Source organism: Stenella coeruleoalba, assembly GCF_951394435.1.
Source record: "Stenella coeruleoalba genome assembly, chromosome: 3".
NCBI classification, from domain to species: Eukaryota; Metazoa; Chordata; class Mammalia; order Artiodactyla; family Delphinidae; genus Stenella; species Stenella coeruleoalba.
Genome location: NC_137148.1, coordinates 31610165 through 31629717, shown reverse-complemented (window position 1 = coordinate 31629717; position 19553 = coordinate 31610165). Strand labels below are relative to the sequence as shown.

General features: G+C 37.0%; 1 protein-coding gene across 3 annotated transcripts in view; it reads left to right on the top strand.

Annotated features, from left to right (window-relative positions):
- LIFR (LIF receptor subunit alpha) overlaps nucleotides 1-19553 on the top strand; it is an 81563-nt gene that overhangs the window by 40838 nt on the left and 21172 nt on the right. For all 3 annotated transcript variants that reach the window (XM_079915673.1, XM_079915674.1, XM_079915675.1), the window contains 7 exons: nucleotides 4527-4701; nucleotides 6925-7179; nucleotides 10497-10626; nucleotides 11068-11237; nucleotides 13200-13345; nucleotides 14517-14679; nucleotides 16817-16887. In XM_079915673.1, the coding sequence (XP_079771799.1) occupies nucleotides 4527-4701; nucleotides 6925-7179; nucleotides 10497-10626; nucleotides 11068-11237; nucleotides 13200-13345; nucleotides 14517-14679; nucleotides 16817-16887 (1110 nt within the window). The remainder of the gene's footprint in view (nucleotides 1-4526; nucleotides 4702-6924; nucleotides 7180-10496; nucleotides 10627-11067; nucleotides 11238-13199; nucleotides 13346-14516; nucleotides 14680-16816; nucleotides 16888-19553) is intronic.

The window sequence follows — 19553 nt, the reverse complement described above, 5'->3', positions numbered from 1 at the left end:
ATTACTATAAATTATCTAACACCACAGACATAAAAATAAATGTTTTGCAACATATTTAGCCATAGTAATTGTTGAGAAATCTATAAGTATAAATCTATAAGTTTGTATAAATCTGTAAGTTTGAATAAATCTATAAGTTTGAATTTATCTGAATCCAAAATAACATTCTTATATTTAATAGTACATGGTTTTTTTTCTCTAATTTTAAAATCTTGTTTATGAATAGTTTCCTAATGATCCATCTTTAGTTTATTATTAATCTAAGGAATAGTGAGATATAGCAGTGAAAAGTATTGACAGCTAGTACGTGGGAATTCCCTCTTTCATCCTTTTACTCTTTTCCTCTTTAATGCACTTGAAATATGCCTAGTTATAGACTTAAGAATTAGAAGACCATGATTTTACAGTTTATTTGCCTAAGTACATAGATAAAATAGTAAAGATAATAAATAGTATTATTCTGTATTTCATAGTCACTGTATTATTTTTCCTTTTTGACAACCTGTGTATTACATCCTGAAAGAGTAGCAGCCATAATTGTAGTTACCTTGTTTCCAATGCTTCTGGCATTCCCCTTTCCGGCACTATTGTGAAAGCTCTCTATATGTTAATAGTTTGCATCTTCACAATAGGCCCCTGGGGGAGGCTCTGTTAGCATCACCCCCATTTTACAGATGAAGATACAGAGTCACAGGAATACATTAAGTGGAGGAGCCAGGAATCAAACCCAGACAGTTGATTCCAGAGTCTGTGCTCTTCCTTAACCAATACCATCTGTATTGTATTACATAATCAGTATACTTATTTTCATCTAAGATGCCCTCCCTTTCCTTTTCACCTATACAAATTGAATACACATTTCAAGACCCAGGTCAAATCCTATCCCTTATTTTAAAGCCCATTCTAATTACCTCAGTGTAAAAATGCTCTCTCTTTTCTTGAGTTTTAATGGCAATTCTTGTGTGTCAGTCTGATTTGCAGCTAACTTTGATATAGCTCTACCATTATTGTCTTAAAACTATTACTTATTTAAAATTGTATTGTGTAGCATTTTTTATGGCCTAACATTTTATATTCTGCGTTACTACTTACTGGCTTAGGATGACTTCTCAAAACCTCCTTTTTCTTATTTGTAAAATGGTGCTAATATTTGCTGTAGTAAATGATATGATATTTATAAAGCTACTAAACAGCTATTAGTTGTTATTACTTCCTTTGGGAGCTAGATGGTTTGTTTGTTTTTTTAACTGACTTAGGGATGCTGGAGTAAGAGGGATACTCTTTGACATGTAAGTGAAATCAAACATAAATGAATAGAAATATTCTTCTAAGATCATGTAACTCATTGCCACGAGATGTGTAACAAGACAGCAATGGCAAGATAGTAATTCCCTACTTTTTGGAATATGATCTTTGGAGAAAAATGTTTCTATGGGGAAAAATAGCAAGAGGCAAGAAAAATAGAGCTAGAACAAATTAATTTTAAAAAGTTACTCCTGTCCATAGTAAAATATGACATTTTTATTTATAATTATATTATTAGTATTAGTATTTAAGGTAGAATTGCTTATAATCAGTCATTTTATGACAGGTTATAATGCTATTATTTTGTAATAGCTTAAAGATCATTAAAGATCATGAAACACTATAAATGTGAGTTTCATTTATAAGTTTAATTTATAGTGTTTCATTTATAACTTGACATTTTCTGCCCGCAGCCTCACAAACAGCTGTGGAAGCTTTGCACTGCGCAAGCCAGGATGTGAATGATGCCTGGGAGTTATGCAGCCCTCTCTCCTCCTCTCATTTTTCTCTCTTGTAAACAAGGAATTCTTTTAGCTGATTCTTTTATTATTTGTCTCCATTTTTCCAGATAGCCTGCTTATGTTGCTGTTATTATTTGTTTAGTTTTTTGAGCAATGTTTTATTAATTTCCCACAATGGAAAATGAGAATTTAGTCCTGTCTCACTTCCCAGCCCAGGGACACGCACTCGCATGTATGTGCACTCACATGCGTGTGCACGCACACGCACACTCTCTCTCTTTCTCTCTCTCTCTCCACTTCTTATTTTTTTCCAATATCATTATGTTATAATTTTTGGTAGACCAGTATTCATTATTTGGATTACAGTAATGTGAACACTATTTATAACTGAACCAAATAGTGTTTACTATTCTTTTCCTTTTTCTTGTACATCTTCTCGTATTGTCTTGTACTTACAGTTTTTATTTGTCTGCTTCATTAATTCAATCCTAAATTCTTTCTAGGTTGTGTAAATCTGTCGAAATGTTCAAACAAACATCAGTTTTGTCTTTCTGAATACATCTCTCTGAGGGCCTTCTGACTTACTTCCTGACCCTTTTCATGTAAGAGCTCATGTGGATGCTGCCAAATATTTGTATAGCACAAAGTGTGGCAAATAGCTGAGTATTCTGAGGTTTCTCAGGAGCTCCAGCAGCCTCCACTCCCAGTAGCCAACCCTTGGTTTGAAGAGATTAATACCTGGGTATACCTATAACCCATTCGAGACAAACCTCTGTGTTCTTCAACACATTTGTTAGGAAGCTATGGTTCATCCTCATTCAGAGGATTCCTTTTATAGTTGTCTTATGATGGATCCTCTTTTTCCTGAATTCCTTGTTTCCTCATTTTGGTGGAAGCATAAATTCTAGTAGTTATTTGCTATTTTTTGTAGATACTCTCTGCTAACTGCAGTGGTAGCTTACAGATATATTTTATTTAAAAAAAATTAAATTAGTTGCCAGGAAAATTTAAAAGACTGTCAATTCCAAATATTGATAAGATGCAGAAGGATTGAAACTTTCATACCCTTCTGGTGGGAATGTAAAATGCTACTTGATGAATACATTGAGATACTACATTTCTGAAGATGTCTATTCTGCATTCACTCATGATTGCTAGTTCAGCTGGGTAAAAAGATCCTAGGTTGGAAAATTTTCTCAAGATTTTGAAGGCATTGTTCCATTTGCTTCTCATTGTAGATCTATCTTCATCTGTTGTGCTGTACACTCATTAGGCCCCTTTCAGTCTGAAAACACATGCCTGTCAGCTTGGGAAATTCTTATTTTATGTCTTTGATTTCCTCATCTCTTTTTTCTCCTTTTTTTCTTAGAACTTCTGTTCTTTAGAAATTGTACCTTTCTGACCTTTCCTCTAATTATCTTATCATTCTTACATTCCATCAGTATTTTGCTCTATTTTCTGAGCAATTTTTCCTAAAGTTTATCTTGCACTTTTGAATTTCTATTAATATACTTTTTAATATACAAGAGATCCCTTTTCTTAGTCCTTTTTTTAAAAAAATTTATCATGTTCTTGTTTCATGTATGCAATATCTCTTCTTATCTTTGAGGTTATCAGTGATTTAAAATTTTTTTTCTTTCTGTGCATTCTGTTTTTTCACATTGCTTTTTCGTTGTTGTTGTTTTGATCTTTGACTTTCACATTAGAACTTTTTCTCCCCTTTCTGGTCATCTGGTTGCTGCTCATATTTAAGTGAGTGGTTCTTGAAAAATAAAACAAGTCTAATTGGAACTTTTGTTTGCCTGGGTGGGACTTGTTGGCTAGGGCACCACTGTATGTGATTAGGATGGGCTGTCAAGCTGGAAAAATCTTAATATTATTTTAGGTTTTTATCTTGACCTGTTCATATGCTCCTTAGAAAAGTTTGCTTAGACTCTTACCTGGTGAGTATGTACCTGGCCATCAGTATCCTGGGGGCTGAGTAGGGAAGAAGGCAGGAGTGCCCCAGCCTTTAGAATGCGTAGTTAGTTACCATTGCCCATCTGCTTTCCAGTGTCCAGAATCTTACCAGTATTGTTTCTTCAATTTTTTGCCCTTGTGCATCTGTGCCTTAAAAAAAAAAAAAAAATCTTGTACTTTTGTTCTAGAGGAATTTCATGAAGTAAAGAGAAGGAAGTACATTTATTTAATCTGTTGTCTTCAACCAGAAGTCCCAAGGTCTCTTTTAGTATATCCTCATATATTTGGTTGAAATCTTGCCCATTTTCCACAATTGAAATTAAGCTTTCTATATTATTATAAGTTGCATATTTAAAAATAAAATTTGAAATATATGACATTTATATAAAAAAATAATCCAGTCTAAAATAATAGTTTATTTTGTTGAAATGCTCTCCTCTCTTTGACTTTAACCCTTGGAGATAAAAAAAGCATTAACGGTTTTTTGTCCATGGAAAATGGGACCATTTTAGGCAATGGTGTATTTTCTCATGAACTGTATTGAACATTTTGGACTATTAACATCTTGTGTAATAATGAAGTAGGCCCTAAAGTTGAAGAAGTAAACATAAATGAATCATAATTATTATTACTACAACTCTCCTTTTATGCCTTATAGAAAACAGATAGTTTTACAAAAGAGCAAAGCTTTGATTTACTTAGCTGGTAATTGTATACAGTCTGTTGTGTTTTTTTTAACCCTAAGAGAGAGCAGGACATAGTACTTGGAAATAGAATTTTGTTTTTGTGTTCATTTTGTAGGTGACCCACAATACAACCCTGAATGGCAGAGATACAATTCATCACTGGAGCTGGACCTCAGACATGCCCTTGGAGTGCGCCACTCACTATGTGGGAATTAGATGCTACATTGATGATCCTCAGTTCTCTGGTCGCAAAGAGTGGAGCGACTGGAGCCCACTGAAGAACATCTCTTGTAAGTGCATATTTAAAGGATTTTCATTTCAGATGAATTAGATTAGTCTTGCTTAAGGGTAGGGTTTAGCTCACGGTTTTAGTTCTCTGAACCCCATTTGGATGCATGAGGGTCACCGGGGGATCTTCCAAGTCTTCTGACCCAGAACATTTTGATTCAAAAACTGAGATAGGCTTCAGAAATCTGTATTTTTAAAGAACATACTGAGTGATTAGATAAACATCCAGGTTTAAAAATCACTTCGAATAGACATTGGGAGAACATTTAAAAATTTTATGTAGGCGGTAATGAGATCAAGTCCATATTTTTAAAATAGAGCTCCCAATTTCTTGCCCATAGAGCAGACTGCTGTGAGCTGCAGTTACTGCAGAGAACATGGGAATCCGCAAGTATAGGACTTGCCTGGCAGTCCAGTGGTTAAGACTCCGAGCTTGCAATGAAGGGGGCGCAAGTTTGACCCCTGGTCGGGGAGCTAAGATCCCGCATGCCAAAAAAATAAAATAAAATTAACAGTGTGAATCTGCAGGTATATCAAAAATCATCTGTACATTGAATAAAACTCAGGCAGGTATAATATTGGCAGTGTGAGAGAGGGCCTAGAAAATTGTTGACAATAAAATAAAGTGCTTTAAAAGGCTGGTAATCATTGTAGATTATTTACTCTAGTGACAATATGGAGAAATGGATCAGAGGGAGGAAGGACTGGAAGCAGGCAGATTAATAAGGAGAATCTTGTAGTTCAGCAAAAGACAGTGAAGGTATAAAATAGGACACCTGGGTTTAGAAATGAAAAGAGGGAAGAAGTATGAAAACACTGAAGAGACCGAATTAGAATTAGCGACTATGCTTTTGGTAGGGGAGAAATAGAGCCGAAGATGACTATTAGTTTGGGCAGCTGGGTAGCTGGTGATGCTGTCCAATGAGACAGAAACTATATGAACAAACTAGGTGGGAAAGATAAATTTTAATTTTAATGTGTTGAGCTTGAGGTAACTGTGAAGTGCCTGGGAGCAATTTCTCATTGTCAGTTGGGAATACAAATTCGGCATCCAGGTGATTAGTTCGAATTGGAGATATACAGTTGACCCTTGAACAACTGGGTAACGCTCAGGGGCTCCGACCCTCCCTGTAATGGAAAATCCACACATAATTTATAGTTAGCCCTCCATACCCGTGGAACCTCCGTATGTGTGGTTCCACATCCGAGGATTCAACCAACCGCAAATCCTGTAGTACTGTAGTATTTACTATTGAAAAAAATCCACACGTAAGTGAACCCATGCAGTTCAAACCCGTGTTGTTCAAGGGTCAACTGTGTACTTGAGAATCGTTAACATACGTGATGTGAAAATTTTTAAATCTTGGAGGTTAACATAACTCAAGGAAAGGGGCATGAAGACCAAGGACACATCTCTTAGAAGCTTGTATGAGGAGGGGAGGATGGAAGAAAATGAGGCCAGCAAAACAAACAGCAGCCAGAGGGTTAAGAGTAGCAAAAGTAAGTAGTCTACACCCCAAGAGAGAAGGGAGTTTTGAGAAGGAAGACTTTAGGCAACATACCAGATGCTGTGGAAGTTGAAGGAAAGATTACTAAGACGTGGCCACTGGATTGAGCAGTTAGGCCGTGGAGCCATTTAGTAAAGTGGCCAGAGTAGAAGCCAGATTGCAGTAGATTAAAGAGTGAGTAGGTAGAAAGGAGACTAAAGATAATATTTTTAAATTGGCTATTTAGGAAAATAAAAACAAAAGGGTGGCTTTAACCTACAGAGTTGGGATTTTTTTTAGAAAGTGCTTTTTAGGATGTGGAGTATTTAACCATGCATGTAAGCTGATGGAAATTAGGACATCTGATCTAAATACATAGAATAATTTCAAAGGAATGGAATTATTTAATGTGTACCTTTTTCTTGGTGTGGATTTTTCACATGTGGATAAACCCACTTAATTTGAACGTTTAGACTTCTTAGATATTAACCTGTGACCTTACACGGCAACCTGCAGTCCCCTCTACTCCCCCCGCCATCACCCCATCATAAGTAAATAAAACCACACACATTTTTATTTCTTGTGTATGTCTTGCTCCTTTGAAACCTGGGGGGGGGGGGCGTACCTTATCTTTGGGCCACCATAATTACAAAATACCTAACAGTGTGTTTTATGTACACTGGGCTAATTTATGTAAAAGACTTCTAAAGTATTTATAATTCCTTTTGCTCTTTCTAGGGTCTCCTGATTCTCAGACTAAGGTTTTTCCTCAAGACAGAGTGCTACTTGTAGGCTCAGATATAACAGTATGTTGTGTGACTCAAGAAAAAGTGTTATCAGCACAGATTGGCAGCACATATTGTCCCCTTATCCATCTCGATGGGGAAAATGTTGCAATCAAGATCCGTAATATTTCTGCTTCCGAAAGTAGTGGAACAAATGTGGTTTTCTCCGTAGAAGATAACATGTTTGGAACAGTTATTTTTGCAGGATGTAAGTATATAATTTTTTGTTTAAGAAAAGAGTTCCTATTAATCTGTTTTGGTCCTCTTTGAAAGCCTTAATGCTTTTTCGGGGGGATGATTTTATTTCTTTCTTATTTTTTTATTCTTTGATGCAAATGACATATGAGGGTACCAGCATTTTTGCTTGTTTTAAGGTGAGTTCTAAGCTTGTTTTCTACATACCTGTATCTATATAATTTGTAGCTTTTGTAATAAAGATTTGAAACATTCATCTACTAATTTTTAGTTTAAATTCTTAGTTAACAGCTTTGTTGAGTCAAGGGCAGGTAGTATATAATATTTCTTACTCCTACATCATTTAGGAATTTTTTCATATAAATTAATTTCCCACCTAATTAAAGCATACCTTTTTTTAAAGTACCTGAATTAAAGAAATTGTAATGATTTTACACAAAATCTTTCAAAAGCATAACCTACACTTCTCTGATGAGAGGAGGGTGGCTGCAGGACATGGGGGGAGGAAGAGTCCCCCTCTCCCTGTGTTCTGTGTCTGATGTACTCTCCGTAATGCAGGGGCATCTTTTAACATGGTCACTTCTACATTCCATGACGTTTCCAAAAGTTGTTGTGGGTGGACTGCCCTACCTATATGGCTTGTGTTGTGCATCCACAGATACTTTTTTTTTTTTTTTTTTTTGCGGTACGCGGGCCTCTCACCGTTGTGAGCGGCCGTGGCTCACGGGCCCAGCCGCTCCGCGGCATGTGGGACCTTCCCGGACCAGGGCACGAACCCATGTCCCCTGCATTGGCAGGCGGACTCTCAACCACTGCACCACCAGGGAAGCCCCACAGATACTTTTGTATTTAGAGTTTTTCTGTCCCCTCCCCTGTGGTAACTGTAATGTTATAATGCACTGATGGCTTTGCCTCCAGCAGTGCTTCCCTTCCTGCTCACATTCGGAACTTAAAGTTTCTAGTGGTCCAAGGGTCTCATGAATAAAATGTGTGAAATGTAGTGAATGGATTTTGTCATTTTCTTTTGCTCACTCAGTGATTTTTCTTATGCTTTTTTTTTCCTTACGATTGTCAGTTATGCTGTGGATCAGCCGCTTTCAGTCACTTTTCTACTTCCATAGAAATTTATGATAAATTACATTCAGTTGCTGATAGATTCCCAAGGGAAGGGGATTAGGTGCCCTTCTCAGCTTGATGGCTGTAACCTTACTCTCTTTTTGCCTTCCAGTAAGGCATTTTGGAATTCAAGTGAGAGTGAGGATATATTCAAATTTAAATTTTAGAAATTTAAAAAATTAAATTTTCTTTCCTAAATGGAATTTTAGGAAGTGATGTGCAACATTCCTCACAAATGATCATGGAGTCTAAGTAAAGAACCAGTGTAGCGAAACTGCTTGATAAGTGATACCAAAAAGTGAGATACTCACTTAAAAGAATGAAATAAAAAATTAAAACTTAGAAGATGAGAATATTCACTGTTTTTATTGTTTCTAACAATGTTCTAATCTTTTATCATAGTGCTGTTTAGTTCATAATTTAGCTTTCATTTATAACATTTGGAGGTTGAAATATTGATCAATATTTGTCATTTCAGGAGCAACAGTAACATTTCACTTCAGAGGGAGCTCTTTAGAAACTTGCAGCAAGGGCAGACTGTGGTGTGAGTTAGGGATCAAGATTTACTTTCCTTTCCCTTATGGGTAGCCTGTTACCCCATTCTTTACTGAAAAGGCTGAAAATGTTAGAATCAGCTTGTCAGTTTTCCCCTACATACACACATACACATTCAAACGTGCCAGGATTTTGATTGATATTACATTAAATCTATCAATTTAGGAGGATTTTTATTCTTAAAATTTGAGTCTTCCAAACCATGAACATGGTATAGCCTTCCATTTATTTAGATTTTCTTTGATTTATTTTAGTGATATGAGGTCTTTTATATCTTTTGGTAAATTTATTCCTAGGTGTTTGATGTTTTCTGGTGCTATTAAAAATTGATGTTTTTAAATTGCGTTTTCTATAGACTGCTATATAGAAAGACAATTGATTTATACTGAGCTTTTACCTAGCTTCAATTGATTCTTTTGTAAGTGAATTTCTTTGAAAAGAAAGTCAGTATATTTCAAGTACTGCCCTCTCATATTTTTTTCTCCTTCAATTTTTCCTTCTACTTCTGTCTAGTTTGCTCCTGTTATTTGGATTTTAAGTATTTCAACTTAATATATCTGCCAGATCCTAAAATAATCAGCATTTTAAATATCCTCAAAATTTGGGGTATGTGAATTTAATAAAACGACCAGAAGTTTGTCCTTAAGTTTAAAACAGTTTTCAAAATAAATATGTCAGTGTTAGTTTTATTATCCAGTTGGTAAACTTTCTTATAAATACTCATTACTTCTCTTAATGTTACCTAAGATACTTGAAGGATGTAATGCTTATCTCTGGGGAAAGTGTGAAATTTTCTAAGTCTTATTTGATAAACTAAGGACTATTTTAAAAATTCAGGTTTTTAAAAATAAAGTTATCTTTTAGACTTTTTCAATGAGTAGATAGTCGTTTAACAAAACTTACCTCCATGGAAGATAGTTTGGATAAATATGACAGTAGGAAATATCAGTTTCTGTATATGCTTGGTTAAGTAAGATTACAGAAATATCACTTTCTATAATCAGTGTCAGACTGTAGAATTTTTATTTATCACTCTGTCTCACAAAACAAAAACAAAACTTTTTTTCTTATTCTAGTCTTGCCCCTACAAAAACAGAACAGTCTCATTAAAGAAGAAAAACAACAAAAGATCAGTAGTCACTTGGAATATAGGGATATGTAGAATTTTACCAAGAGTGACTTTGTAAATAATAGTCCTTATAACTTATTTAAGAACTCTGAAACTTGTACCATGGCTTATACTGACTTATGATTTGGTACTTCTTTTCAAATCACAGTATAAAGAGGATAGGTAATAATACTATTAACCTCTAGATTTTTCTGATTTAACTAGTTGGACAAAGGTTCCTTTGAGAGATTTGATGGACTCTGAAATGGGATTTAAGGGGAAAACATGATAGTTGATCTCTTCAGGTTGCTATTGGGGAGTTTCCAAATGAGCTAATGGTCACTCTTAAGTATATGTTAATCCCTCACTCCTAATGTAATATGAACTCTGAAACAACATGCTGTACAAAGAATGGTAATTCCTGCACCATTCAAAATGTAAGCAAATGATTTTTTAAGGAAATTGTCCAAAATGTAATTAACATTTATGAAACATAACGTTTTCAGAGAAAATATACATAATCAAAGTAACTACTTTTTTTTTTTAATTAGATCCACCTGATATTCCTCAAAAACTGAACTGTGAGACATATGACTTAAAAGAGATTATATGCACTTGGAATCCAGGAAGACCGACGTTCTTGGTGGGCCCACGCAATACAAGTTACACTTTATTTGAAAGGTAAAGGTCTCTGGGAAAGGTTGTCAGAACAGTGAGGAGTACCTTGGAAGGATATTAAATGACATAAGAAGATGCTCTGTTTCATTTATGGGAACAAATGCAAAACAAAATATGCTGTAGAAAATTGGGTATACTATAAATACTGCATTTTAAACACATGCAGACTCGATATCTTGTCTTTTTAAAAAAGTCTCTAGAAGGAAGAATCCTCAAATATGAACAGAGACTGTCTCTGGGTAGTGGGCTTAATGGCTGATTTTTTTCTTCTGTTTTCTGCCTTGTATATATTTTCTTCCCTGAGTTTGTAGTATATCTATAATTAGAAATACAGACTTTTAAAAAAAAACATTTATTAGAAATTTACCCGTTCATCTTTTCCTGCAATAAATCTCTTGCCATTTTGAAATTATTTTAATATTCTTTAATGTTCTCTTAATTCAGTTTTTCAGGAAAATATGTTAGATTTAAAAGAGTTGAGTTGCCCACAAATGAAAGCTATCAGTTATTCTTTCAAATGCTTCCAAATCAAGAAATATACAATTTTACGTTGAATGCTCGAAATCCTCTGGGTCAATCAGAATCAACACTTTTAGTTAACATAACTGAAAAAGGTAAGCTGCTGCATAAACCAGTGTCTTAAAAATAACTTTAGAAGTGGTAAAATGTCTTGAGATTAATGAAAAGTGCTTCTAGGGATTTCTTTTTACTGATTATTTCCTTTATATTTACTTAATACTAATTTTGTAAATTTCATTTAAAAATCGTTATAATTTCAAGTTTCACTGTTTTATTAAATTCAAATAAAAATTTGAATTAATTGTTTCATAGAAATTGTAAGTGGCTTTATCGGATAGTTTTTGATTTCTGAAAATAGTTTTTTGCCCAATTTTTTTTTTCTTTTTTTTTTTTTTGTGGTACGCGGGCCTCTCACTGTTGTGGCCTCTCCCGCGGCGGAGCGCAGGCTCAGCGGCCATGGCTCACGGGCCTAGCTGCACGGCGCCATGTGGGATCTTCCCGGACCGGGGCACGAACCTGTGTCCCTTGCGTTGGCAGGTGGACTCTAAACCACTACACCACCAGGGAAGCCCTGCCCAATTTTTAAAACCTTTTTATTTTGAGATAGTTGTAGACTGACAGGTGGTTGTAAAAATAATTACAGTCCTTCATCTGACTTACTCAGTGGTAGCATGTTATGTAACTGTAGTACCATGTCCAAATTAGGCAGTTGACCCTTGTTCAACACTGAACCAGACTACTGACCTTGCTCAGTTTTCACCAGTTTTTATGTGCATTTAATTGTGTGTGTGTGTGTGTGTGTGTGTGTGTGTGTGTGTGTGTAGTTCTGTGCAGTCGGATCCACGTACAGATTCATGCAACCCACCAATACAGTTCAGATACAGAATTCTTCTGTCGCCCACAGGAACCGCCTCCCATTGTCACTATAGCAATACCAACCACACCCCCATCAACACACACGGGCGCGTGCTAGAATCTCTGTTCCTGGAAAACAGCTAGTCTCTTCCTCATCGCTATTGTTTTGTTATTTTGGGAATGGTGTGTAAATGGAGTTGTACACTATTTAACCTTTAGAGGTTGGCATTTTTTACTAAGGATGATGTCCTTGAGATCCATCCAAGTATGTATCAGTAAATAGTTTGTTCCTTTTTACTGCCGATGATTTCTGGATTTTTACCAACCCTATTAATGTACAGCTCAAAATAGAAATAAAAGAGGCCTGTCTTTTTGGCACTCATTCCTGTGGTCATTCCATGTGTATCAACTCTGTGCCAGGCTCTGCAACACACAGAGCAGTGGCGTAGAGGCCTTCTCTTAGAGACAGTCAGGGGCATAAGGTTGCCTTACTTGTGAATATGTCACTTTTATCGATTATTCCTTCTCATCTTTTTTTGTTATGTCTTGATTTTTTCCATAAGGTCACAAAAGCTACATCTTATACTTGCATGGCAGTTTTATATTTTTTTTTCTGCCCTCTGCCATTTCAGCCATATCTTCCACGTGATTCTTTCCCATCACTCAATTTGGTATATGCACTATCACCAGTGTAATGTGCAGTTTGCTTCACTGTACCTTTGTTCTTGCCAAGACCCCAGCCTGAAATGATTTTCTGCAACTGTTTTGCCAGTTTCATTCTGATTCATCCTTCAAAGCTCATCTTAAGTCCTATCTTCACTGTACATGTGCACTTACATCTAAATTCCTGTAGCAGTGAATATCTGTACAATGCATTTAGGACTTAATGTATATACTCTTGTTGATTTTCCTTCTTTCTGTTTGTCAGTCCCCAAGTAAATGAGGGGTTCCTTAAAGGTAGAGACTGACTTACTACCTTTTAGTATTTCTGATGCCAGCTGAGAAACCTTGAGTGTGAATGGTTCTTAAACAGTGCTGGCCTGGTGTCAGCAGTGAAGGTGAGATTTGTATTCCACACAACAATGGGTGGAACATTGTTGGTCAGCACTGATGACATCTCTTCTGTTTTTTGTTTTCTTTGACTCTCACTTGTCATATTAGAAAAGAGCTTTCAAAGTAATCTTTGAAAATTGTATTTACAGTTCATCCCCATATTCCTACTTCAATCAAAGTGAAGGATATCAGTTCAACAGCTGTTACACTTTCCTGGCATTTACCGGGCAGCTTTGCAAAGATTAAACTGTTATGTCAAATTGAAATTAATAAAACTAACTCAGTACATGAAATGGTGAGTAAGAGTCTTCTGTAAACTTCCTTTGAGATTATTTTGGATAAAATACTTAGTTTTCAAAAAGAAGTAAGTTGGTATGCACAAGCGCTCAGATTACTTATTATAGAGATTTACTAAGTGTGAAGACATTATATATCAATATCATAACAGCATTATATTTAGCACTTAAAAACAGTTATAATACCGGATATTATAGAACGTAAGTTTGACTTTTACTACTCAGAATATTTCCAGGTCTAGTATAGTACCTGGCATGTAACTGGTGCTCAATAAATTTGTGAATGAATTAGTAGTTTTTGCTGTAACCATTGGTGTTAGTTAATGGACTAATCGGCACCAAAGAGAAGGTGTGATTTTTAAAATTGCTAAGTGCAGCAATAGGAGCAAGTTATAATTGGGCGTTATAAGTCAAAACACGGCTTTTTAGTACATTTTACATACTTAGGTTGACTTTTATGCCGCACCATCTTGTAATTTGGGGTAGGTCCAAAATAAATGATGTACTTAAATAGTCACTTGGAAACTTAATGATAATTTCTAGAAAATCAGTCAAACTGCAAAACGTAACCCAGAAAGCGTCTTTGCAATAAGTAATTGGGAACTCAGAGACTTTCCTGAGACATGCAAATCCTCAAATTTGTTTAGAATTGCTTCATCTTAATTTATTTAGTTTAAATATTGAATAGTCTACATGTTTAGCACCACACTAGAGGTTCTAAGTGCCATATAAAAAAAGATGCATAAGATGATGCCTGCCTCCAGTCAGTTTCCAAATATCATCTGAATAATGTATTTAATCCTCAAGGTCATCTTAGACTACTAAGTTATATTAAGGTATATTGCATTACCATTAACCATTGACTGAATAGCATCTTCTCTGCATAATTAATTGACCATTATTACTTAGATCCAACATTTGGACTAAAAAGATACCTCAATTTTATTTTTTGCTGTTGCAGAACATAATTTCACTGATTTGGCATTTACATAAGAATTAAAATATAGTGGATGAACTGTCTTTGGTTTTATAGAGGTAAACTCTTACGACATTCAGTCAATTTATGTTACAAATTTGGGAGGCTTTCTTCTAAAAAAAGTATATGAGTGTATGTATGTATTCATATACATGTGATATTATATATATAATATATATATTTGTTTCTAATAGCGGAATGTCACAATGAAAGGAATAGAAAATTCAAGTTATCTTGCTGCTGTGGATAAGTTAAATCCATATACTATATATACTTTTCGGATTCGTTGTTGTACTGACCCCTTCTGGAAATGGAGCAAGTGGAGCAATGAAAAACAATATTTAACCACAGAAGCCAGTAAGTTAACTGAATGACATACGGCTAATTATTACTATGGATGCTGAAATTTTGTTTTTAAAAGAAAATGTCACCAAAGTGACTAAAAGCAGGAGAATGTTTAGATAAATTGTGTAACTATATAATGCCTGCTAGTAAAATATCATACAGACATTTTAAATGATGGTTTTTCGAGTTTTGTGATAATATGGAAAAATGCTTGGCATGTGTTATGTGAAAGGACTAGGCTACCCTATCCACAATGTGATTGCAACTGTATTAAAATGATACATAGGAAACCAAACTTGAAACCATAGTAAGATTATGGAGTGATTTTTCTCACACTCTTTCCTCCTATTCCTGGAGTTTTCATAACCTATTTAGAGTATCTCTTTATTGAAAACAAGTTTTAATAAAGCTAATTTGGTGGAATTTGTATTTGTGACCTAGGCCTGAGAAATGGCTGGGACTACAGGTTCTTGAACTTTAGTTTCTGTGGTACGCCCAGGTCAATATATCTATAAAATCAGGTAACTGGTTATCTAAGTATGATAATTTCTAAAGACAGAATGAGATACTATTCTTGATTAAGCAGATGTCAGCTTTAAAACAAAGCAAAAAATTTAGAAATAGGTGTAATTTTCAGAAATCATTAAACAAAAGATAGCAAAAGCTTTATTTGAACTATATAATATAGGGAATATAAACTTCTTCCAAAAAATTTAACAAACAGTAAGATAAAAAAGGACAGGTATTAACCCAGATTTTGTCTCTCTACATGAAGACTAGAAAGATGAGAGAGGATCCTTACAGTACATGTAAGAATTGTTTGGATCATGCTTGAGTCCAGGGAGAGTGTATTAGTTATCTATTGCTATGACACATTACCTCAGAACTCAGTGGCTTAGAACAGCAAACGTTTGTTATCTCACAGTGTCTGTGGATCAGAAATTTAGACAGCTTAGCTGAGGCTACAGTCAGGATGTGGGTAGGGGCTGCAGGCTTGATTGGGGCTAGAGGATTGCCTTTCAGGATGGTTCAGTCACATGCCTGTTGGCAGGAGGCCTCGGTTCCTCACCACGTGGGCTTCTCCGTAGGGCTGCTGGAGTGTCCTCAACATGGCAGCCAGCAAGTCCCAGACTTATTGATCAAAGAGAGAACAAGGCAGCCTCCACAATGTCTTTTCTGTCCTAGCCTCAGAAGGGACATACATCACATCTGCCGTACCCTACTTGTCACACAGGCCAACGCTGATACAGTGTGGGAGGGACCACACGAGGGCATGAATGTCAGGAAGCGAGACCAATATCATTGGTCATTTTGGAGACTGGCTGCTTTTGCTTTCAGTTGATGAGCTGTTGTTGCCAAGAGGAAACATTTTATTTATGCCTCATTAAGATGAAGGCATTAATTCATTTAACAAATACTTGTTGAGTATCCACCATGTGTCAGGAATTGTTCTAGTTACTAGGAATATAGCAGGGAATAAAACAGCAATCTCTGTCCATGGAGTTTATAGGATAAAGGATTAGAAATGAGTTTTAAAAATATGTATACAATAGCATATTGGGTGGCAGTGAGTGCCACAGAAAAAAATAAAACCTAGAGAGAGGGCTAGGGAATGAAGGCCAGGCGGTTGAGGAGGGAGGTTGCAATTTTAAATAGAGTAGCTGGAAGAGACTTCACTAATAGGTAACACTTGATCTGAGATATAAAGGAGGTGGTGAAGGAAGCTACGTGGTTAATTCAGAGAAGAAAAGTTCTAGGCAGAGGAAGAGCGGGCATAGGAAGTGCAGAAAGCCTGGGGCAGGTGTCCTTGGCATGTTTGAGGAGCAGCCAGGAAACCAGTGTGTAGCCAGAGCCAGCTTGAGTAAGGGGGGAGAGATGGATGTGAGATGGAGAGGCAGCCTTGGACCCATTTCTGAGGGACTTGAGGGTGATTTTAACCCATTGTAAGGGGCCTTGTGTTTTGTAGACATTTGGAGCTCAGCTTTTCCATTGCTCCATTTTCTAAGTGGAAGCCACTGACTTCTTCACATTTTTATTGAGAATTTCAAAAACCTAGACAAAAATTTCAAATACCACCATCCCACTTATTGATCTTATCAACTTACGTAGTATGCATCTTCAAATACCAACTTTTAAATCTCTTTTCTAGTTCCTTCAAAGGGACCAGATACTTGGAGAGAGTGGAGTTCTGACGGAAAAAATTTAATAATATATTGGAAGGTAAATATCTAATTCTTCCTTGAATATTTAAATAACTTTATTATGCTGAACTACTTAACTTACATATGGTACCTGGGTTATCAGGCAGCCAGGATTTCCCAGACTGGCTTAGCGTACAGTATTGCTGAGAATGTAACCTGGCTTCTAAAAGCCCCAGATTCCACATCACTGCAGATGCACCACAGTCACTGTAGTGAGGATGTCTGTGTCAAGAGCTGAGCATTCTTCAGTTTGATTTTATGAGGCCTGTAAAGATTTCATGCATTCCATCTCTCTCACTTTAGTCAGAAATGCAGCCAGAAACCACAAGTTAGGATCTCAAGTGTTTATGTTACATTTTCAATTCAATGACTGGGAAACCAACTTTATATATATATATCATGTGTAATTTGTTGTCCCCTAAGTAAATTGCATTATCATATGATAATTATAAAGTTTTACATAGTTTTCTAAAATTCTAGATAAAATATGAATTGCATTATATTTTACTAGCTTTTCCTTACCAGAGCAGATGTTTTTGTTGCTATATTTTTTTATCTGATTTATGAACATCAAAACCATGAACAATTGTCTTCTACACCAGATTTCATAGGAACAGTTATAACCAGATTCTTTTAAAACAGTGAATTTTGTTATTTAAATTTAAACTATTATTTTTATAAAAATTTGACATCTTTACAGCTTTAAGTAAAGTAAATCTTTGAAGTCTGTGAGCAAGTTGTGTACAAATTCCATTGCTTCGAGGTTGTCTGTATATGACTGTGCATCCCGTCTTACTCTTGATTAGCAAATGCCCTGGCTACTCTCAGTTGTCTGTCAGATTTCACAATAATATGGTAACAATTATATAAATTACTTCAATGTGAGAAAGTTTAGAATATTGTTCAAACGAGATAAATGTTTAACCAAGGATTAAAAATACTGAAGCAATTTGGATTCTAACTTCAGTGACTAGTTGATGGTTCTGCCATATTTGGTTGGAAAATTAAGTTGTTTTGGACATGTTGAGTTTTTTAAACATGTGCCACAAGGATATCTGAGTACAGTTCAGTAGAAGGTGGTTTGATGTAAGGCTCTGGAGCTCAGGAGAGGTCTGAGCTAAAGACATAGCTGTGAGTAAGCAGATAACTGGGATCACTCAGGGAGAGCATGCAGGGTAGAAAGAGGCCAAGAGTGGAACTGTAGGTGATGGCAAGATATAAAGGACCAGCAAAGGAGGAGGATCCAGCAGGGGAGATTGGGAAGGCCAGAGAGGCAGGAAGACCAGAAGAAAATAGCTTTTGCAGAAACCAGGGGAGGGGGATGTGTGAAGGAATGAATAGTATCAAATGAAACCCACAAGTCTTAGGATGGTAACATGTCCACTTTACCAGGCCATTGGAGAGCCATCGGGGAACTCTGTTGGAGCAGTGTCTTCAGCAGAGTATTAATGTCAGTGTCAGTCTGGATCAGAGGGTCCCATGCACTGTTATATGAATTGGAGCAATTATTTTAAAAAGCAGTTTAGCTATATAAATAAAGAAGTTTGAATGTGAGGGAGACCTTCAAGATGGCGGAGGAGTAAGATGTGGAGATCACCTTCCTCCCCACAAATACATCAGAAATACATCTACACGTGGAACAACTCCTACAGGACACCTACTGAACGCTGGCAGAAGACCTCAGACTTCCCAAAAGGCAAGAAACTCCCCACATACCTGGGAAGGGCAAAAGAAAAAAAGAAAAAACAGAGACAAAAGAATAGGGACGGGACCTACACCTCTAGGAGGGAGCTGTGAAGGAGGGAAAGTTTCCACACACTAGGAAGCCCCTTCAGTGGCGGAGACAGGGGGTGGTGGGGGGGCAGCTTCGGAGCCACAGAGGAGAGTGCAGCAACGGGGGTGCAGAGGACAAAGAGGTGAGATTCCCACACCGAGGATCGGTGCCGAACAGCCTGAGAGGCTTGTCTGCTCACCCGCCGGGGTGGGCGGGGCTGGGAGCTGAAGCTCAGGCTTCGGAGGTCAGACCCCAGGGATAGGACTGGGGTTGGCTGCGTGAACACAGCCTGAAGGGGGCTAGTACACCACAGCTAGCCAGGAGGAAGTATGGGATAAAGTCTGGAAATGACTAAGAGACAAGAGACCATTGTTTTGGGGTGGACAAGGAGAGGGGATTCAGAGCACCGCCTAAACGAGCTCCAGAGACGGGCATGAGCCACGGCTATCAGCGTGGACAACAGAGACAGGCATGAGACACTAAGGCTGCTGCTGCAGCCACCAAGAAGCATGTGAGCGGCGAGCACAGGTCACTCTCCACACCTCCCTTCTGGGGAGCCTGTGCAGCCTGCCACTGCCAGGGTCCCGTGATCCAGGGACAACTTCCCCGGGATAATACACAGTGCGCCTCAGGCTGGTGCAACATCAGGAAGGCCTCTGCCGCTGCAGGCCCACCCCGCATTCCGTGCCTCTCCCTCTCCCAAGCCTGAGTGAGCCAGAGCCCCCTAATCAGCTGCTACTTTAACCTCGACCTGTCTGAGCGAAGAACAGATGCCCTCAGGTGACCTACATGCAGAGGCGGGGCCAAGTCTAAAGCTGAACCCCAGGAGCTGTGTGAAAAAAGAAGACGAAGGGAAATCTCTCCCAGTAGTCTCAGGAGCAGCGGATTAAATCTCCACAATCAACTTGATG